A 22,489-nucleotide genomic window follows, 5' to 3' on the forward strand; every position below is an offset into this window, starting at 1 on the left:
GATATTGCAAAGGATTATATTCACTTATGTTTTTCATTTCACGTATTTATTTGTTTGTTTTTTCATAAATATTTATGGCTCTTCTAATGGTAAAACGCGATATAACTGCTTCTTTTAGAATTTCTATGAGATCAAAAGAAATTCTAATTATATAAATGATAAAATAAGTCAAACAATATTCTCAGCATGAAAAAACTATACTCATTCCGGGGCGGACAGGGGGTCACAACCAGCACTTCCAGGTCGCTGTGGCGAATGTTTGGAGTTTTGTGTCGGCGTGAATCATGCCTCGCAGAAAAGACATCTCCGAGGATTTGAGATGGAGAGTTGTCGATTTGCATCGAGCCGGAAAAGGCTACAAGGTGATCTCCAAGAGTTTGGACATGCATCACTCCACGGTGAGGAGAATAGTGAATAAATGGAAGCGGTTCAGCACTGTGGCGACTCTGCCGAGGAGTGGGCGTCCTGCGAAGAAGAAGAAGAGCGCTCAGACACCACGTGGGAGGCAGACACAGGTACAAGAAGCTGTTCAATAACCCCTCTGTTAGACCGCCAGCAAATCACTGAGAGCATTAATACATATTACACTTCTTATCCACACGTTCAGTGCTGCGGGAAAAAAAAGCATCCTGTGTGTTTGAAATGTGTGGGAAAAAACCAAAACACTGACAGATGAGATGAGTCTTAACCCTCCTGTTGTCCTCATTTACGGTCACCAAAAAATATTGTTTCCTTGTCTGAAAAAAATTTAAAAATTCAGCAAAAAAAATCCCCAAATTTCTGAAAATTTGCAAAAAATTAGGAAGAAAATTCCAATAATTCCTTAAAAGTTTCCCTTCAAAGTTTTGTTTTTAAAAAATCCCCCAAATGTGTCAAGAAAATTCTTATAAATATTTTTCAAAAAAAATGAATAAAAATCTTCCCAAAAATCCTAAAAATATCTAAAGTGATTACATACACATCAGTAAAACTCCTAATATTTTCTTTAAGAACATTCACAAAAAAATCAACTAAAATCCAGCAAATTTCACTGGATTTTCTTTGATTTTTTGTGTGAATGTTCTTAAAGAAAAAAAATTAACATTTCTTTTTTTTCCAACAAAAAATGTTCAAAGATTTCCCAAAAATGTTGAAAATTTGGAAGTTTTCACTGTGATTTTTTCTCTCTCCACATTTTCAAACTTTAAAACGGGTCAATTTTGACCCGCAGGACGACACCAGGGTTGAAATGCAAAAAAAAAAAAAAAAAAAAGTGTGATGAAAGCTGAGAGCTCCTTCTTTAGGATCAGATGAAACCAAGACTAATGTGTTCTGCTCAGATTGATTCCAGCATGTTTGATCTGAACCTTGACCAGTACTACCACAGTGAATGCATTGTCCTGACAGTGAAGTATGGAGGTGGAAGTATGATGATATAGGGCTGCATGAGTGCAGAAAGTGTTGGGGAGATGACATTTATAGATGACTGTCTGTGGATAAATCAAAATACTGGCTGATAAGGTGTCTCCTAGTCTGCAGAAGCTTGACCAAATGAGAATATTCAAGCATGATAGTGATCTAAAGCACACTAAAAACAAACCACGCAAGTGTTTTTAGGAAGAAGAAAGTGAAAACGACAACCTGAACAAGTGTATCAACTGACTTGAATCCAACAGAACATGATTAGGGTATTTTGGAGAAATGGCGGAGCAACACAACGCCTCCAACAAAGAGAAGCTGGGAATATTATTTCCTACAGAACGACTGCACATATCTGCAGAAATGTAGGCTCCTCCATGTTAAAGAGGACTGAATCTGTCATCAGAAATGAGGTGGTCATAGGAGTTGTTGGGAAGAAAATAAAAGATTTGAAAGTCAGTAATGAAAGATGGACTGACTTTTGTTGCACAGGGCTGCCAGATCTACTACAGTTTCACAGTAGTAGGACTACAGCAGTGAATACATCATTCTAACAGTGAAGCACAGAGTGTGCTGAGTGGCTGCATTAGTGCAAAAGGTGAAAACACGTCTGCAGAAATTTGGTATCCTCCAAGCTGAGGAGGGTTGAGTCTGTCATCAGAAATAAAGGTGGAAACATGGAGTATTTAAATTTCAGTGATAAAATCTGTTCTGACTTTTGGTGCATTAAGTTCATACTTTGGACCTGTATTTTAAACATAATAAATCCAAACTGTTAATTTATCATTTACCTTTGGGGCAAATATTCTGCTGTTCAACTTAGAAGTAAAATATTAAATAATGAAAAATATTTTATAGGCTTTTTTGTTTGCTTTTAGTGAACAAAACTGCTTAACTACAAAATTTGACATTTTTTAAGAGGAAAAATAACAGTTTGTGACAAGAGTATTTGAATTTATGGAGATGAGGTGTTGATATCAGCAACATTATGGACATCTTGCCTGAATTTTTAGGATTGCGAACCAAAACAAGTGATGCTTCAATGTGCATTTAACAAAAGGATAGAATAAACATTGGGGTTCTTTTGATTAAACTTTACAGGAACAGTGCAGACAAATGAGAAAAATCTGAGCAGTACCAACATGTACAGTGCAGTGAGAAAGATCATCTTCTAATTTTGCATATGTGCCACACTTAAATGTTACAGATCATCAAACCGATGTTAGTATAAGACAAAGAAGACCCAAGAAAACAGAAAATGCAGTTTTCAAATGATACTTTCATTTACTTAAGGAAAAATGTTGTCCAGCCCCACCTTGTCCTATGTAATTTCCTCCATAGCTACCAATCTAACATATGGCGAAGTTCATTTGGCACTTTGGTTCAATTTCACCAGCCACACCCCCATATGATTACTGCCAGTAATCATGTGCATAAACAGTTGTGATCAGTGGTGTAACCGGTTGAGATTATGTTTTTGTTTTGTCTCCAAATCCTGACTGGGTACTGGAAAACCTAATTATTTTTTATATTATAATTTTTTTAATAAGAGAGTTCCATGATCTGTTCTTACTTAAAGCTGCTGTCCGGAGTTTCCGTTTGTTTACAATTTATGTATCATTTTTTAACAAAGCTTAAATGTGTTAGTCTAGTTCGATATTATGATATAAAGTTAGTATAACGCGATATGAAAATTTATTCCTGAGCTCCACCTTCCTCTCATAGACCCCCATGTTATTCCAAAAAGCGCCGGTTGCTGCCGACCAATCAAGTTCGAGCTTCAGCTTTGTCATGCTGTCAATCAACGGTTACGCGCACAGCAAGCAAGCCCATGCAGAGGTGGGCGAGCTACGCAATACGCAACTGCGCGCACTCTTATTTTGCTTGTGGAGGAGAGAGCATCAGGGCTCAGCAACTTCCAGAAAAGTTACCAATCCCACGGCTTGTCAGGCCAAGAGACTGCAGGACGTTTTTTGGCTCGGGGTGCTCGCGTCGCTCCCCGACCACGGCCTCCATAGCCCGCCTGACGGCTTCGTTTAGATGCCCGACCTCTGGAGGAAGATGTTGGGGCGTCTGGGACATACTCTTCGTCAGAGGAGTCATGTAATTCTGAACTCTAGATAGAAATAAATAAACAATGTAACACATATACACGCGTAAATGCACTAAGTTTGATAAACAACGTCATCGAGAGGGATACACGAGTGTAATCACATATTGAAACTTTACTAGTTCGTCCAGATTCATGTTATTTTGATATTAGGACAAGTTAGACTCAATGCAGCATTCTAACGTAATTCCTCTATTATTTACTAAATGTACTAAATGTAGAAGAGTGGAAAACAGCAAAACAGGCAAGATGCTGCAGCACTCCAGGCACTTCTCTCATGTACTGCGCGCGTGCACAAATAAAGGGGCGAAATCAGAGGGAGGGAGGGTGGGACCACCAGTGTTTTGGGAGACGCTGCGATTCAAACTCCGGACAGAAGCTTTAACTCAGACTACATTTTTAGTATTGCTGTAGTAATAGTAGTAATAGTAATAGTAGTAGTCTGTCAAAAACCTGTAGTGTCTCTTTAAATCTGCAATGCCGACCAGAGCGTATGACGTCATCGCGTAGCTTTCTCTCCTGTGCGTGCTCGAAACTCGAAACAGAGAAGAGGTAGGGTTCGCTTTTGTCCGCATCAATGTGAGTAATTATTTCGGCTTTGTTGAACAGTAAATTTAGTAATATGCATTTCCACGTGATACGTCGAAGTTGTGAACGTGAAGTTGTGTTTTTGCGTCCTAATATAAAGTTTGCAATTGTACTTTCAGAACTTACAGTAGACTGATGTTTGAAAACGCTGCGGGGTCTGTGTGTAGCGGTGTTTGAGGGAGATGCTGCTGGTGCTGAACCTCACGGACCTTGTCTTTCATGCATTTTATTGCACAGATGTTGTGATGCCACCCAGCTGCCACCAGTACACGACAGACACAACCAGCAGACACTACGGCCCGACTTCTCCTTTCTGGTGTTATCACAACATAACACAGACAGCAGAATAAGGGATGTGCCGCCATTTTTAAAGAGCCAGGAACGCCGTTAGACTCACATTGTGGAGTAGCTAAAAGGTTTGAAACGGCAGCACAGGATGCCACGTTCTAAAGAGACTCACGAACACATGCGAAACCAAGTCATTGACATCTATCAGTCTGGAAAGGGTTACAAATTCATCGCTAGAGCTCTGGGACTCCAGAGAACCACAGTTAGATACATTATCCAGAAATGGAAAAAACACGGAACAGTGGTGACCCTTCCCAGGAGTGGCCGACCGACCAACTTTGCCATCAGAGCGCGTCAACAGCTCATCCAGGAGGTGATAACGGATCCCAGACTAGCATCAGAAGAACTGCAGGCCTCACTGGCCTCAGTTCAGGTCAGTGTATCCCCATCTATCTCTGTGAGAAACCCCTCCTGGGTAATATTCTCCACCAGCTCAAACACATTTGGTTTATGCAGCATGGTAATGACCCAAAGCACACAAGCAAGTCCACCTTTGAGTGGCTCAAAAAGAACAAAATTTTGAAGGTTTTGGTGTGGCTGTGCCAAAGTCAATCCGGGTTAGATGCTGTAGCAAGACCATAAAAGGGCAGTTCATGCTGCAAAACCATCTAATATGATGGAATTAAAACTACTGTGCAGAGCAGAGTGGGCCAGAATTCCTCCACAGTGATGCAAAAGTGTGTTTAACTGCAGTTGTTGCTGTCAAGAGCCCAGCCAGTCATTATACTTTGGAGGGCAGTTATTTTTTTCACATGGGCTGGACAGCATTTGTCCTTCAATAAATGAAATAATGATTTTAAACTGCATGTTGTCTTGTCTTGGGTTATGTCTGTCTTATAATAAAATTCATTTGATGATCGGAAACATTTAATTATGGCAAAAATAGAAGATGATCTGTAGGGAGGGCCAATACTTTCTCACAGCACTGTACCTGTTGGTGCTGTTCAGAGTGTTCTCATTTATCTGCATTATTCCTGTAACGTTTAATTAAAGGGGTCCTGACGTTCTTTCTTTCTCTTCATGAAATGGGAATTTAATTATTTGCTTCGGTCTTCAATCCCACAAATGCAAGCAATGACCCTTTTTCTTGTTGTCATATATCCCGATGAGCACTACATTAATTTGATTTTATTCATATATAAACCATATCTTCACAAATTCAAGTACTCTTGTCAAAGACCTTTGTTTTTACTTTTTAAAATAGATGTCAAACTTTATAGTTAGACTTCATCGTCACACTCTTACGTCCGCTGTTGATGTTGAAGATGCAGCAGCTACAGTTGCAGATCTTGCGGTATAAAAGGATTGTTCCTAATTTCATATATAGACACTTTTCAGTCATTTTTTGTCTCTTAGGCCGATCAAGAGTCTGCTGGGCCAACAGATGACATACAAGAAGATCCAGATGATGAAAAGGTAAAATGTGTTCACGCACTGATTGTTGAATTTCAGAAAGACAAATGTTCACTCATTTTGTTTCCTGTTAAAATCCAGACTAACTCTATCACCGTACCAGATGTTGACCAGAATGCGTCTCCTTCCTCATCTGATATTGAAGAAGATTCTACACTAAGTGTGAGCTTATAATACATTTGAAGGTTTTGATACAGAATTTGTTAATAACTGACAATATCAGGATGCTCATAACTGATCATTTTCTGTCTATTAGAGGGATCATGTGTCTGCTGGACCAACAGACGACAGAGGAGGAGATCCAGGCCATGAAATGGTAAAATATGTTCATGAAGGAAATGCTTAAAGAGCGTACTAGAATATGTTAGCATGCTTATTGTTCAAAAACATGTCTGAACCAGAGTCAGACTCCATTACACACTATTTTCATGCACTTGTGTCCTTCTGCGTTACGGTTTGGACATCGCTCTAGCTTGTGACCAAACAACCAAAGCTGATGGCTGTCGAGAATCATAGCGGTCTGAGATCCTTGAGTCAGCCATAAGAAAGGGGTTTTTTAGAACCTTTGCAGAATAACGGCAAAACACGGGCTGACTGTGATCTCATAGAAGTGGATCTCAAGTTACATGGTGATATGAGATCCCAGAATCAGCCACAGGGGTGAGACTCTGGCAGAACAACAGCTAAATAAGGGAACATTGTGATATTCTAACCTGTGATTTATGATCAAATTATACCATAACCTAATGAATGTGTTTGAACTAGCCAAATGTCTGTTTTTTACATTCCTCAATTTTGAAACAGTGTAAGAATCAGAAGAGTGTCTCACTGTAAAAAGTGATGGTTTGGTTATGTTTTTCAAGAGTTGTCTTGATAATCTTTGTTTTAAGAAGTAACTAGGTCAGAACAGGAAATCAATGTGAAAAGTGATGTTTCTGGTTAGCATAGGAAACTGATGTTTTTGATGGAGTTGACTGAAATGAGGAACTCATGCTTTATGAAATGGAAATGCTTTTGAGAGTTGATTACGATGAAACTGAGATGTTTTAGGAAGAGTTCTGATAACGGTTAAACTAAGAGGTTTTTAAGTTTGTAATAAGGAGAGAAGTAAAGAGCTAAGGTGAACTAGGGTCAGATGTTCACGGTAAAGGTTATTAAACTCAAAATAGATTGGGGATTTTTTTATAAGTCTGTACACATTGTTCAAAAGATTGCACAATGGGATGCCAGCAACAGTTAGAGGCTGACATCTGTTTCTCCACTTCCTGATCAGGAGCCTGTGCTGAGCTGCAGACAGGAGAGATCGGGGGGGCAAATAGTTTCAGTTCCTCAAACAGTAGGGGTCTTGATGGGTTGGCTGTACAGTCCAAAATAGATAGTTTTACTTCCTCTAACATGGGACAAGTATGCAAGTTGGGAGGGAGGCAGAGATGAAGGCATTGCTCAAGTTAATCTAGTATGAGATCATTGCTATGTTAATTAAAGGTGCAGTTATTGCATATGCTAAAGGTTCAGTTCACTGTAAATTACGCCTGTTCGAGACGCAAGTTGGGAGCTGTTGGGTGGTGGTCACTCGATGCAAACCAGGGTAGAAATGCCCTGAGAAAAGGGGATTTTATCACGTAACACTAGGCAGGGGCTTCAACATGATCTGCAATGGAATAACTGTTCTGTTGGAATTATGGACCAAAGTACTGCTTTTTCTGCACTGTTTGAGATTATGGAACTGTGATCTAAAAGTAACACTGACTGAAGGAACATTACTGAACTCTTCCTCTGTGAAGAACAACACCAGAATGGATTAACAAAGTTTCAAAGTTTTCCTAACCTCTTAACTTTAACCTAGCAATTTACCAAGTGGAGGGCACCATTAAGAGGAAAAGCTGCTGTTAACAGACATGACTGGTAGTTAATTTGACCATTCAAAACTGGCTACTCGGTTAAATTAATTGTCAGAGGAGGCTGGATAGACGTGTGGATGAAGGCAGTGAGAAGCTAGGCGAATGTTCCTCGAATACCAGCTTAAACGTTCTTCAGAACCCATCTGGGTCAGAGCTCACTGGGCTGTTTGACCGGACCCGTTAGATGGAGAGCTGGTCCAGTGATTCTCCGAAGATTAATTCAATTAATTTAGGAGGTTACTGTCCCTGAAGATCAACATGGTCCATTAGCCACATTAGCTCACAGTTTCCTGCATAGAGGGGTTTTGGTATCCTCCACCAAGTTTTTACCAAGCACCAAAATTAGAAAAACTGAAAATCAGGAATACAAGTCATTTTCAGTTTTGTTAGTTCGGGTTTTATTTACTTGAGCTTAATAGAAACGTTGATGTTTATCAAGTGGTCAAGAATACCAAAAAATACACAGATTTCCACTGTCTTCTCTATATGTGGATTAAATGTTTTCTGTCGTCATCCCCAAAGGGCCAATTTTGAACCAGGAAAACCCTGTAGCCTCATAGCAGGCAAACACTAAAGAATTTCTGATTATCGTGGGGACATTTCCATTGAAAATTTAACTAGTCCTCTGGGTCTTCAGTTTTTCAAATACTGGGAGTGCATGAAGACTCTCATGTTCCCTCCTGCAACCAACAGCAGAGCATGCGGTGTTTTTTTTCTTTTACTTGAAACATTTTAGAGTTGGCAGAAGCAGCTCCAGTGAGTAAATAATAACAAACTGTGATCCAGCTTCTCATTCTGTGTTTTAGGTATTATGCAAATGTGTTCCATGTTGATGTAGATACGCAACAGAAGAAAAGCCTAGACTCCAAGCGAGGCTGTTCAGGAGGATGTTTTGTCCTTTTAGTGTGGGTTTTCTAAGTTTGCATACCTTTTACATGCAAAAAAGCTGCTATGTAACTAAAGGAACTTAAATAACACAAAAGGCATAATATTGGCGGTTTTGCTTCAGATATGAAAATATTCCCTGATTCTGTTTCCCTGTTAAAATCCATTACAGCTCGCTGTGAGAGATTCCAACACTGCTCATGATGACGGCGAGGGTGAGAATACAGATTCTTCCTCATCTGAAACTGAAGCCACAGATGAAGATCCTATGGTGTGTGAGCTTCTGATAAATTATAATTCTTTGTTGCAAATATTAAGATTATTATATCAGAATAATGGTAATTCCATTTTGTGTCTTTCAGGCTGATTATGAGTCTGCTGGGTTAACAGACGACAGAGGAGGCGATCCAGAGTATGACATGGTAAGAAATGGACATGCACAACAAAACGCTTTGGTAAAGAGCGGGTAAAGTTCTCAACACTCTCGACCACCAAACCAGCCAGCGGATTTGAAAGGCATGCTGTCTTTTAAAATTATAGTAAAAACAGAAAGAATTGTCCGATTTGTAACTTTCAATCCTTGAATTAATTGGGAACTAAAGTGTTGTTGTGTGTTTTAGGACGACCATCTACAAACTTATCTTTACTTTCAGCATACAGGACATTGTTCAAACTTCTCTCAATTTTGTGACGTTGTGCTTGAAGTTACATTTTTCCAAACCAACTTTCCCATCCATTTCTTTCTTACCAGACACTCTGGACATCCTCCTCTTCCTTTATGCTCCAGTAAACCTCTCACTTCAAATGTTTTATAGATATACATGTTTGTTTTCTATTCTCTTTTTAACCTTTGCTCTTCCTGTCCAGGATTATTTTTGCCTTGAATTTTTAGGAAAGCACCACCTGTGCAAGCTCTTTCTCATTTTGGATTTATCTGGGTAAAAATGTGTGTGTATACATGTGAGTTTGAGGACTTCCTTGTGTTTTTCTTCTGCATGTGGCCAATCTATTCTCTAAGTTTGGTCATGCTCTTCTCCGCCTCTTCTGTTACAGTATGGAGAAGAAATTAGCCCTGTGTCATCTGATGACGAAACTGCAGAAGAAGATCCAATGGTTTGTTTTTTCATTTGTTTATGCTTTAAGTCTTAAGGAACCCATATAATACACATACATGAGTGTATTTTTTTTGACGAGTTGTAGAACATGTTTACATACATTAATGTTCAAAAACATTTTCTTTTCCACTATACAGTCTTTTATTGATTAGCGCATTGTTATTATGAGGTCAAAGTGACCCTTCTGAGTGACAAAATGCTGCGGCTTTAACAGATGCATGCAGCAGCCATGTTACACATCGCATGCCTGAAAAGAGCCTAAGTAGCAAGACAGTCTGACTTCAAATGAGGTGTTTCAGGGAGACAAAGAGCAATGTTTATGTTGGCGAGAAAAGCTTTGTAAAGGTACAGGTCTCACATGCACATAATGGCTGAACAGGAAACACAAAAAACACAATATGGGCTCTTTAAAAGAAATATGTGTTTTGTATTGACATGCTCGGCTTTTAAAACAGATTTCTGCTCTGTAATATATTATTAGGAGCAGCTTTTTGACTTCAATGAGGAAAAGAAGATTTATGCTGGTTCTTCAGTAACAACAGGAGCTCTCCTGCTTCTGCTCGTGGTTTTCATCCTGAAACACGGTCTGTCCAAAGCAGCAACCAAAGACCTGCTGGGCCTCCTGAACTTCATGGTGCCTGGATGTGTCCCGAAGTCGTGGCAGTTTTTTAAGAAACGTTTGACTGATTCTAGTCCTAACACAGAGCTCCACTTTTACTGTCCAAGGTGTACGAGCTATCTGGGTGTCGATCCTGGTGATGAGTGTTCAGTCTGTCAGAAGAGTCTGAGCAGAAAAGGTCTCCTCGAGAAGGCTTACTACTTCCTGGTAATGCCGCTTGAAATTCAGCTGAAAAACATCCTCGCAAACATCCATGAGAAGCTGGGGAAACATCTCACAAGAGAGGCTTCCAATTCTGATGTTAACACGGGAAACGAATACAAGCGTGACAGGCAGGATGCCGGTATTACACTCAGCTTCAACTGCAAAGGCTCCCCGGTGTTCAACTCATCCAAGTTTTCAGTTTGGCCCATCCTGTGTACAATCAACGAGCTTCCATACATGGACAGATGTAAAAACGTTCTGCTGCACACGTTGTGGTTCGGCCGAGGCAAACCTCAGGTTCAGAGTTTTTTCACGCCGTTCATTGAAGAAGTGCAGAAACTCTCCGAGGACGGTTTCTATTGGAGAGACCAGGACGGCTTCGAACGTCACACCAGAGTGACCGCTCGAGTCTGTGTTTGTGACACTGTAGCGAGGGCGATGCTGCAGAACTTCAAACCATTCAACAGAGAGTTTGGATGTGGTTTCTGCTACCACAAAGGTGAGATGGTTCAGACTGGCAGCGGTCATACCAGAATTTATCCCATCCAAGTTGACGGGTGCGACCTGAGACACATGGTTGAAACGGTGCAGATTGCTGAGTTTGTCATGGAAATTGACGATGACGAACATCAGATGGGTGTTAAAGGTCCAAGTCCACTGATTCTGTTGCCTTTTTTTGACATTATCCAGGGGTTTATACCAGATTATATGCATTGTGTCTGTCTCGGTGTCACCCGTCAGTTTGTCAATCTTTGGTTTGACCCTCTTTACGCCAACAAGGACTTCCATTTAACAGGTCGGCATTTAACTAACCTGGACAAAGCAGTGCATGAGATCCAACCGCCAGATGAAATCGGACAAGGCCCCAGACGCCTCAGCGAGAGGATGTACTGGAAAGCTTCCGAGTGGAGGGCATTTGCTCTCCTCTACTCTCCCGTAATTCTGAGGAATGTCTTACCAGCGTTGTACTACAAACACTGGATGCTTCTTGTTTGTGCCCTTCACACCCTCCTCTCTCAGTTTGCTGCTCAGGATGAGCTGTATTGTGCAGAGTTATGTTTGGTTCAGTTCGTAGCAAAGATCCCGTCTCTCTACGGACTCGAGCATTGTTCCTACAACTGCCACCTGCTGACCCATCTGTCTGAGAGTGTTCGGGACTGGGGTCTTCCTTGGGCCAATTCAGCGTTTGTCTACGAAAGTATGAATGGCAGACTCTTGCAGATGTTCTCCAGCGCAAAGTCTGTTTCATCGCAGATTTTCAAGAATTTCTTTTCGTACGAGAAGGTTGTAAGAAAAGGTAGCGCTGTACTTGAGGATGCGAGCACAGAATTGAAAGACATGTTTTGCTCCATGACAAGTTGCGATATTGTTTCTAAGTCATCAGATTGCATCGGAGAACATTTAGTGGCTCTGGGATGTGGCTCTTGTAGATCCTTAAGCAAAGTAGAAGTTGCTGTATTGCAGAAGAGCGACACACTCGCATGGTGCCATCAGCATCGTGAAAGTGTAACTGAATATAAGCGTTGTGTTTACAAAAACATGTTAGTCGCCTCTTCAGACGACACTGTTGCAGTAAAAAGGAACAATTCTGTGATCGAAACGACCAGCTGCTTTGCCCTGGTTGAGTCTTTGGTTGTTGTACGGAAACCCTGCAGCTGTGAAGGAGCTGCAAACTGCTACTGCAGAGAACTGATCATTTTCTACAAGCAGCTGCAGCCAGTCGCCAGACAGCCGGTTATCAATGACTCACAGATCAATGCAAACATTGCAAAATTCCTCGTAAAAGTGAAGCGCTCAAATGAATTGTTTGCAATGACCTGTGTGGACATTACTGCCAAATGTATCATGATTGAAAGTGAGGGTCAGTTATACGTCATGAAAATGCCGGTGTTTTGAGACGAGCTAAATGTCTCTGGCCTTAATATGTTTGCTTTTCGTTGGGATGCCATAGAAGGTCCACATTCACACAGCAGGGTTGTGTGATATGACTGTAAATTCTGTAATTCTGTAAGATACAACCTTCCTGTTACTGTATCTTAGGCCATTGTGGGCCTTTGTAGCACTTTTTAGGTTGTTATAGAACTTTTGCATTAATACTTTCACTTGCCGTTTTGTTATCAATCCTCTGAACCCCAAAAGCCACAAGTGGGTTTAAACTGCATTTTGTCTTTTAAAAAAATGCAGAAGATAAGCCATTTATCAACAGTCCGTGAAAGAATAGTTTGTCGGCAGCTAGGAAAATTCACCAAATCTAAACATGAAGTTATATTTCATTAAAAACACTATTCTGTTTGTCTCATTTGGAGATTTTCCCAAAATAAAGCATTTGCACTAGATCCTGTTTAAAAAGAAAACTACATTTCTGTGTTTCTTGGCTTTCCAAGAAGCTGTGATTAACTGAACTACGACCTACAGTCACCTTACAAAAAGTCAGACTTTTAGGCTGAACTGCAGGCTGTGTTTACATCGAGCAGACGGCACAACGAAAGAGTGGAAAAAAACATGCTGGATCAGTACAGTAAATGCAGCATGGCTCCAAAACAGGAGGAGGTTTTCATCAGGTTGGAGGAAACGTTCAGCATGGTGAAACATCTTTCTAGAGTTGGCTTGCAGAGCAGTGTAAAAGTCTGAATAGCATGTGAGGCCTTTTTCCCAGTAACTCCTGAGGGTACTTGGAAAAATGTACATATCGATTATAGTGTTCGAAATTTTGTGTAAAGCAAGTAGCTATATTTTCATGATTTATGGCATTCTAATTTTGTTTTACTGCACAGAAGACATGTCTGAGCTCTCTCTATGTATAGCCATTGTTGTGTTGTTTCCATAGACGTGCAGGAGTTTATATTGCAGTGAAAATGTGACGGGAGCAAAAAAAACAACACCCAGTTTGAAGTTCAGAGGGTTAAAGTTTCATAATTTATGCAGCATTACACATTTTGGGGTTGTACATGAACTGTATGCCTGTAAATACAGTATTTTCTAATGAATGTAAAGTAAGCTCAGAAATTCAGAGACCATGAGATGCTTCTATTTTGAGTTTGAATCTGTGAAAAATGTCAATGAATGTCAAAATATCTTGTTTGCCCCCATTTTGCTTCAACATCTTCCTTAGTTCCTGAATAGCCACATTATGATGTGACCATGTTACAGAGATCTTCAGGTTGTATCAGGAGTGATGCTTCACATGTCCCCATAAATGCTCAGTTGGGTTGAGGTCAGGAGACTGTGGAGGAAAGGCCTGGACAGTCAACACTCCTTTGAAGCGTTGAGGTGTGTTTGGGTTTGTTATGCTGCTGCAGCATGAATCTTTTGACTTTTTGGTCTTGTTTAGGGGGATCTTTGGCTGTTTTTGCCAATTTTTTGTGCCTTTTGGTATTCTAGTCCAATGACAAAGCAAAAAGCTTAATTATTGTTGCGATACACTCCAAAGATGAATATACCAACACTGGCAGTAGTGGTATATTGCTATGGTACTGACGATGGTGTCTGAATCTGAAGTTTAAATTATGGCCTTCACATGACTGTTTTTCTTCATCTGTCTGTGTAGTTTGCTGAATATCTTTGAATGTGTAACCGACCCGGCACCTTGGAGCTTCTCAGCTTGTTGGTGTGCACCATGATGTTGTATATATGTGGTTTATATTGTTAAAAAAAAAAAAAAAGAAATCCTGACCCCACGACAGTCCAGGTGGGATTAAAGCCTTGTTAGTCAATAAATACACTTTTGTGACTAAGAATAAATGTGTGCTTAGTTCTTCTTTTTGTCATTATACATATCCATGAACACGTTTTGTTGTCACAGGAAAACATCAGAGGTGAGACAGGCAGCAATATGATTTGAGGAGCAGCTCTAAAAGGAAAAGTGAGCGTCGCCATGACTACCATAGTGAATGTACAGTCCTGACAGTGAAGCACGGAGGTGGGAGTGTGATCATATGAGGCTGTATTTCTAATGTAGTAAATCTTAAGTGTTGGATTTTAATTTTTTTGTAAGGGCAAGTACTCTACTGTTCAACTTCTAGGTAGTACAAGTGTTTTCAGGTAATTATTTGACAATAAAGTGATATTCTACAGGGCTGTGCTTACTTCTGTTGCATACTGTACTGTATAGTATAGTACGCACTGTATACTATCACCCAGCCTCCCCTTCCTCCCCCATCGTCCCCCTGTGGGTCTCTGGGTCTGTTGTCCACTGTCATGGCTCCCAGGGGAGCTGCTGATCCTTCTTGTTGTCTAGCGGATGGGTTGCAGCCCCTGGACGCCGCTCAGGACATTCCTATCAGCATTCCCGTAACCCGCTGACCTGTCGTGACCCTGCAGGGCGCCTCCCCTCCTGGTGTCAAGGCAGCTGCCGCAAGTCAGTCACCGCTGAAATATAGACGTCTGGAGGAAGCTGCCTGCATCATGAAGTCAGTGGTTATTAGGATGCAATTTCCAGGACTCAGTTTTAATATTTACTGTGTATCAATACATTTGTCCCTCCATGTCCTCCCTAGATGTGACCTGAAGTGACATTATGGATGCAGAAATATGTTTAAAATGTTTCCCTTCCAGCTAATACCAACTCCAAAATACACTGTTGTTTCAGTTTTAGCAGAAATTCATGGACAAAACAGATCACACTTTTCCTCTTACTGCTACTATTGGCACTGCATTCAATTCCTGATAAGTCAGGTTTTAGCAATAAAATGATATCATAGGATACCTATATTATTTTTAGAGCTGATTTTTAAACAGGTAGCATGCCGAACTACACGCATCATACATTAACAACAGCAAATCTTTCATGTTTTGATAAACCTTTCTCTTTAATAAAATAATATAATCGAATGAATTTATAGAGAAAAGTGGCTTTATGACTGCCAGGAATTGAAATAAAGCAACTTTAAAATGATTTTTAAATGCCTATGATTACTGTTTTCTTTATGTGCTGAGAAATGTGCAAAGAAATTAAAAAAAATAACTTAAAGCAAAAGAACAGTTTATTCATGTAGACCCTTATTTTGGTGATCTACTTTAATTGCGACTTTGATTTTTCTGCAGGCAGTCAGTCTATCTTGTGTTGTGTTGCTCTGCAGAAGGCATCCTGCTCGCCAGCAGCTCTGACATTTCATCCAACACTGTGGATCTGCAGCTGTCAACACTGTCGCTGGTTCTGTGAAGACATGATGCAGGAGTGTGAGTCGGCCGTATTCAGGTAAACTCTGGTACTGCACAGTGATGTGGAAACACACGACTTATAATACAGTTTTTAGAGACACAATATTGCACATTTTGTCAAGTAAATATTCAGCATTAAAGCTCAAACTTCTCGATGAGTTAAAGGCTGTTCAAATAAGATCACCATGGGACTTTTCACGACGCTTCCATTTTTTTCTCATCTTTCAACTCAACCATGATCAGAGATTATCAGAGCTACTTGTCAAATATTGCAGATACTGAATCAATGGCATGTTGAGAAATAATAGTGAAAATTTCTGGCTTTTTGTTGAATAGTTTTTGAGATATTGTCATTCAAACACAACCTCAAATTCTATGTACAAAAAAGTGTATTTTCTCATCAGTAGCAGTAATTTGTCACTGTTTAGTCACTGTTCTTAGGTAGAAACAGTACTTGTACTTGAGCAGATACTTGTGCTTGCATATTTTATTTTCATGACATTTATACACCTTTTACTCCATAACACTTTAAAAAGAGTTATACTTAATTAACTGCACGATTGCCCCCAAAAGCTAAAAAAAAAACCTTTAAAGTTACAAATGCTATTTTGATGAGTTGCGTTGAAATAAAAATGTTAATATTGTGTTTAATTGAAGCTCATATTTCTACATTGATCAATTTAAAACTAAATTCAAGCTGTATTCACTTAATGGTGTTAAGAAAAGTTACAAAGAGTTTCATGGAAAAGTTGTTTCTCTTCATGGATTTTACTGAAACATTCTCACTGCAGTTTTGTTTTTTACTTGTGCTAGAAGATTTTTTCAGTTAAATATCATTCATTGCTTTAAGTAAAACATCTATCTCCTCCATCACTGCCATAAAATATGTCAAATGTAGTATCTGCACTTTGAATGGAGCTTCATTCAGTGACTGGGAGAGAAAATGTACAGAAGAGTCCTTTATCACCTGGACAGGAAACAAAGGGGGGGAAGATAAATCAGACGCACCAGTGAGCTGAACAAACCAACAAAGGCCTGATGGAGGGGAACAGATGGAGGAGGGAGAGCAGGCAAAGAGGACAGACCTGGAGTCTAATTCTGGACAAGTCTGCTCTAAAAATGTGACGTATGAAAGTAAACAGAGTCGATCCAAGAATCAGATGGAGTTACAGAAACTTCCTGAACATCAAGGAGCTTCAGAGAAGAGCTGATCCATGAAGCAGAGATGGACGAAGCTGCTTCAGCTGGACTTCAGGTGAGTTTTCCTTTTCAAAAATCTTCAGGATCCTTCTATTCTCCTTCCTTCCTCTTCTCCTTTGACGGTAAATCTCCTCACAACACAAACACCCATCTAACCAATCAACTGAACTGATTGGAGTTCTTTCAGATTCAGACAGATCACCTCTCCTGAACACATATTGACATATAGTGAGTTGAAGCTTGACCGCTATCTGAAGGCCTCATCTTAATCCATATTTAATGAACGGAGTCACGTGTGGCTGGCTGCTGCCTCTCTCTGATCTCCCTCCTCCCTTTACCTGTGCAGCTGCAGCACACCTGAGTGCTGTTAGCACTTAGGGAGGAGGAGGGTATTTGGGGAGGCAGGAGAGAGCGGCAGGCAGAGCAGAGGCATGAGCACCACAAAGCCACATGTCCTCCCCGGACAGATGCGTGAGGGTTTTTTTTTGTGTTTGTGCAAGTTTTCATTTTGTGATTAACAATGGTTAACAAAGTTTTTCTCTTTTCAGGCATTTCATCTGTTCTTCCAGCATGCATGTTTAGATTGCTGGCTTTTGTTGTTTTAGTTTGGCTGTAGTTGCTGGTAGTCCTATTTTCACTGTTTTCCTTTCGTAGCAGTTATTTTTGGTTAGGCAGTTTAGTTGGGGATGGTGACTGGTCTGAGGGCCCATTGTGGGGTTAGCCATGTTCACCACCCTCTCTTTTGTTTCTTTTGGCCAGCAGCTACAGCCCTTTTCCTTTCACCATTCTTTCTATACTGGTTAGTTGGATTATCCATAAATAAAGTTGTTCTTTTTTTTTTTCCCCTTCACCAACTCACCCGCCATGTCTGTGTCCAGTTTATATGTTGCTGGTCTCTTTGTTTGTTTAGCCTAATTTGTTAGTTTTTAAAGAGGCCGTAACATATAGGAGGGCTCGTCTAAAATGTATCTGACTTTTCTTATCTGGACTTTCTTTGAATTTTAAGCTTTTATTGTGGGCAGTCTAAGGCACACCTGTGCACTAATCATGGTGTCTAATCAGCATCTTGATATGGCACACCTGTGAGGTGGGATGGATTATCTCAGCAAAGGAGAAGTGCTCACTATCACAGATTTGTGAACAATATCTGAGAGAAATGGTGATATTGTGTATGTGGAAAAAGTTTGAGTTCATCTAATAAAAAATGGGAGCAAAAACAAAAGTGTTGCATTTCTATTTTTGTTAAGTGTAATTCACTCTTTACACTGAAGGTTAGACATCCCAGTAATGCCACAAAAAGAACATATAGCATATAAACTCCCCTCTAAAACTACTGGAGCAGTGAGGCCAATTCTTTTATCTTTGCTGTAGACTGAAAATATTGGGTTTGACATCAAATGATGAATATGAAACGAGATCAACATTTCAGCTTTTATTTCCAGGTGTTTACATCTGGATCTGATGTGTCTGCTGTCTGGTGACAATCCCTCACTGTTCACCAGCAGTAGTGCAGATTCCACTGATTTTTTTTTTTGTCTTTTTTGTTTCTTCCTCTTTCTTTCCTCTACCCCTTCAAACTGTACAAATTTAATTTGGATGCACTTGTGGCTCTCTGTGGATGACATTACGTCACCTCCTGCACCTCCTCCTCCACGCTCAGGGGCCTAAAACCTGCCTCCCTCTGCTCTGATCACTGATGCTAACTGGGAGGTAGGTACTTTCTTATCTTTAAGTCTTGACACTCATCATGGGTGAGTAGATTTTTTTTCTTTTTTTTTTTTTGATTTTTAATTAATTTGAATCCACCAATTTTACCTCCTAATGAGCTTCATATTCCCCACAGATGACTTCTTTTAATATAAACTCCACCAAAGCTAAAATTTTTAGGTTGTTCATTACTGATTCTGACATTTTAAAGGCCCCTGTGCTGCTGTTGTTGTTTTCTTAAATGATAATGTGTTCCCTAAATTTAAACATTTGGCCTCAAACCTTGTAGCATTGCACTGCGTTTCCACAGTTCAGACACTAGAGGATGCAGTTGTTCAATCATCTTGGCGAGTCTTATATTTATTATACAGAAAATAAACTGAGAAAATGACTTTCATGCTTAGCTGCTCTGATTATGAGGTTTAGTTTTTGTTTTGTTTTTTGTTTAAAGATGTTAATATAGAAGGATGCACCTGGAGGTGAGTTTGAGTTCGGGAGGTTTGACTCATGAAGCTTGTTTCTTTAAGAGCAGCATCTTCAGGAGGAGCAGGAGAGGAAGGAGGGGAGGAGGTCAAGGCACACAGAAACAGAAGGAAGATGGGCTAAAGCACCAGGAAGTGTCTTCAAAATAAAGTCTCAGCTTTATAGCATTCTAGAAATTATAATGCATTTCTTGTTTCTCACAATTAGTGCGTATATGGGTTCACAATCAGTCACTGTCATTATACCTGTGTGCAACAGACTGCCCTGTAAAAAAATATTTACAAACCTTTCTGCTTCTTCATGGATTTAATACGTCTGCCCAAAAGATAGCTAGCAACAGTGGGATGTTTCCTTCTGACATTGTTTTATCTGAATAGTTTTAGATGTATGTAAAGGTAAAATGGCCAAGCTAAAAAAAAAAAGTACACATCAACAATTATTTATTTCAAATAACATAAGGAAAATAAAACACTTTTTTGGCATGCTTTTTAGAAAATGTCAGTGTTTTCAAAGCCATTTAATAGAAACACCATTTAAAAAAAAATAAAAACACCATGCATAGGGCTACTTATGTGTTTAAAAATATGTGTAGATTCAGTTTTTTAAGCAGCTTGATAGAACTTTTTTTTATGTGGTAGTACTCTCTAAGTACACAAGAAAATACACAGTTGTATATTTGAAAATAACTACATTTGATCCAAAATAGAAAAATGATGTCTCTTACGTATATTTTGTGATCCTCAAACACACCACTCCACCCTCACTGAAATGCCGAATACAAGAGACATGAATTATAGAAATAATAGTAAAAAAAGAGATTTAAATTTCATTTTAACAGTTTCATTTGAGATTCAATTTGGTCATCAGGGGGGTGGGCCAAAAAAATTTTTTTAGGGAAACTCCAGACTTATTTAATATTTTCAAAAATATTTTCAAATATTGTTTTCTCCCAGTTTTTTTTTTTTTTTTGTGATTTGGTCTCAGAACAAGCAAATGTATACAGCAACTACATGTTTTAGTATTTTGTACATGGATTATTTGAAATTTAATGAATGGGACTTAAATGTCCTCCAATTCTGGAATGACCGTTTTTCGTTTTTGCATTTCTCCCTTCGCTGCAGTAACGGTGCATTTTTCATCACTGGAATAAATAAAAACGCAATTTTAACAATGGCACTTTAACAAAATAAGCACTTAAAATACTGTAAAGTATGTATTTGACTTTCTGGTCATTTTCTTGCATGTTCCAACGTGTTTCCGACTCCCGGCTTTTATTGTGAACATCCTGACCGGAAGCCTCCCGTGCGTCCTGCGCTCCGCTCGACGCAGCAGCTGATCCGCGCCGTCGCTCCCTGACAGAGAGGGAGGGGAAGAGGGGAGGCTGGTAACCGGGGCTGGAACGGGGATAACCTGCAGCCTCCGTCTCTCGGATGCTCTGATGGAGTGAACCGGCGACGATGCGCCTTTCCGTCCTTCCTCTGTCCGTCATGGAGACGGTAAGACGCGCGGTGGATGAGAAAGCTCCCCCCGAAAAATGCACTGCTGATGTGAGGCGGCGGCGGCGCGCAGATCCTCACCGTGCGTTAGACCGTCCAGCTGTTTTTATGGGTGGAGGGGGGGTGGTTGGAGTGGAGCGCCCTGGGTGGGGGGGCAGCGGGGTGTTGATAGGAAATAGACGCCTTGCAGTCGGAATAAAGCCAAAAGGGCGCACCGATTTCCGCGACATTTGGGTTAATCATATCAGGAGGAGAGAAACTAATCCCATTGTGTAATATCAGCCGGTTTAATCTCGTTAATTAGGCCTCCATCATTTCCAGGATGATTGGCACCTCCCACCATGATGTGATAGCGGTGTGAGGAGATCCTGCCTCAGCCTCAAACGCAACTAAATCGCCCGTTTCCCCTTAAAATTTGGGCCTTTTAGTTCCTCCAGACAGCTGCTAATTCTGTGTGCCGACACCCCGAGCACTAGAAGCCTTCAGATCCGGGCGGGATGTTTTTAAAAATGGGCTAAAAAGAACCTGATTTCCTCTCGTAATTACAATTCATGATGACACCCTATTTTTTTCCTCCTTCTTTCTTTCCTCCACATAAATGTAAGAAACAGCCCCGCAGCTTCTCTTCCTCACCTCCAGGCCTGATGCTGCTGCTGCTGGATTTGGCGTTTTGTGGGTGAAAGAAGCCTCCGTCCATTTCCGTGCATCATGCGCATTCATTATTAGCATTATGGGATACATAAAGCCGAGACATGCACAGATGGATGTATTACTCCAGCGATGCAAAGTCAGTGAGATAGAGAGATAGCAGTGCTGCAAAATAGCTCTGGGAGTGTTTTTTTAGGCACAAAAATAGGTACATATGTGGCTTCAGTGTGTCTGGATGTGACTCTGGAGTGATTATGGGATGGATCAGCCTGTCTGGAGACACATTCGTACGTGATGTGGCCAAAATGCATGACCTCTCGCTGTCTTCTCCTTCCAGGTTTATCTGGCAGCTCATTGAATCCTGGGCCCGGAGGTCGGAGGTCAAACCTGCACTTCTCCCTCCTCACCCCCTACACCCTTACCTCACCCCTTCCCCTCCCCAACCCTGCCACCCTCCACCGTCTCCCCACTTTTTTCTCTCACTCACGAACCCACCTTCTCCCCCTCTCCACCACCACCACCACCACCACCACAACACTGAGAGAGAACCTCCACAGCCAGCAGGAGTCGTGCGTTTCCTCGCTCAGGTGTGACGAGCCTCAGATCCGGGAGTCAAGATGATGTGCGAGGTGATGCCCACCATCTCGGAGGACGGGCGCGGAGGAGGCGGAGGCGGCGGCTCGTCCTCCCCGGCCGGCGGTGGAGGAGGAGGGATGGGTGGTGGGATGGGAGGCATGGGGGGCTACGGAAGCCGGGACCCCAGAGGAGGAGGAGGAGGAGGAGATGAAGGAGGAAGCACCGGGAACCTGGAATCTCTGATGGTGAACATGCTGACGGAGAGGGAGCGTCTGCTGGAGAGTCTGAGGGAGACGCAGGACAGCCTGGGGACGGCACACCTCCGCCTCCGAGAGCTCGGCCACGAGAAGGAGTCGCTCCAGAGACAGCTGTCCATCGCTCTGCCACAGGTACGAGGAGTTTATGGGGTCACACGAAGCTGAGTTAGGCTCACAAAGCCAGCTGTGGAGGGAACATCTGTCTCATGTTTAGTGTTGGAAAGCTACTGGGCCTTCTGAACCCTAAAAATCATGTATTATCAACTTTCCGCTCGTCTCTGAGCTACTCATGTGTCATGTGCTGTTCCATCTAAAAAAACGACCAAACCCAAACTCAAAATCATGACATTCCATTAAAATCAATTTATAAATTCGCCATAA

The 22,489-nt window shown here is 40.9% G+C and overlaps 2 protein-coding genes across 5 annotated transcripts in view; both read left to right on the top strand.

Annotated features, from left to right (window-relative positions):
• Positions 1-224: 224 nt before the first annotated feature.
• On the top strand, positions 225-14,247 carry LOC110951677 (uncharacterized). 4 transcript variants are annotated; one of them, XM_022194862.2, is made up of 9 exons: positions 3,921-4,087; positions 4,334-4,817; positions 5,801-5,860; positions 5,939-6,019; positions 6,114-6,173; positions 8,816-8,914; positions 9,006-9,065; positions 9,697-9,756; positions 10,240-14,247. In XM_022194862.2, exons 2-9 carry the CDS (start codon positions 4,533-4,535, stop codon positions 12,475-12,477), a joined length of 2,943 nt encoding a protein of 980 aa, XP_022050554.1. In that variant the 5' UTR covers positions 3,921-4,087; positions 4,334-4,532; the 3' UTR covers positions 12,478-14,247. The 4 variants fall into 4 exon arrangements, with proteins under 4 accessions (XP_022050579.1, XP_022050554.1, XP_022050570.1 ...); XM_022194878.2 differs by having other exon boundaries at positions 3,922-4,060; XM_022194887.2 differs by lacking the exons at positions 3,921-4,087; positions 4,334-4,817 and adding an exon at positions 225-515.
• A 6,210-nt stretch (positions 14,248-20,457) lies between these two features.
• The window catches only part of ppfia3 (PTPRF interacting protein alpha 3), a 39,764-nt gene continuing 37,732 nt past the window's right edge, over positions 20,458-22,489 (top strand). The window contains 2 exon segments of the mRNA XM_051941259.1: positions 20,458-20,627; positions 21,613-22,240. Of these exon segments, the coding sequence (XP_051797219.1) occupies positions 21,893-22,240 (348 nt within the window). The 5' untranslated portion in view covers positions 20,458-20,627; positions 21,613-21,892.

Source organism: Acanthochromis polyacanthus, chromosome 21 (genome assembly GCF_021347895.1).
Source record: "Acanthochromis polyacanthus isolate Apoly-LR-REF ecotype Palm Island chromosome 21, KAUST_Apoly_ChrSc, whole genome shotgun sequence".
Lineage (NCBI taxonomy): Eukaryota > Metazoa > Chordata > Actinopteri > Pomacentridae > Acanthochromis > Acanthochromis polyacanthus.

What these genes read in the sequence shown, in the direction of transcription:
- LOC110951677 (XM_022194862.2), top strand. Translation starts at nt 4,533, where the DNA reads ATGCCACGTTCTAAAGAGACTCACGAACACATGCGAAACCAAGTCATT. An exon ending in AAGAAGATTCTACACTAAGT is followed by an intron (nt 6,020 to 6,113) that starts GTGAGCTTATAA and finishes TCTGTCTATTAG; the next exon opens with AGGGATCATGTGTCTGCTGG. An exon ending in GAGATCCAGGCCATGAAATG is followed by an intron (nt 6,174 to 8,815) that starts GTAAAATATGTT and finishes AATCCATTACAG; the next exon opens with CTCGCTGTGAGAGATTCCAA.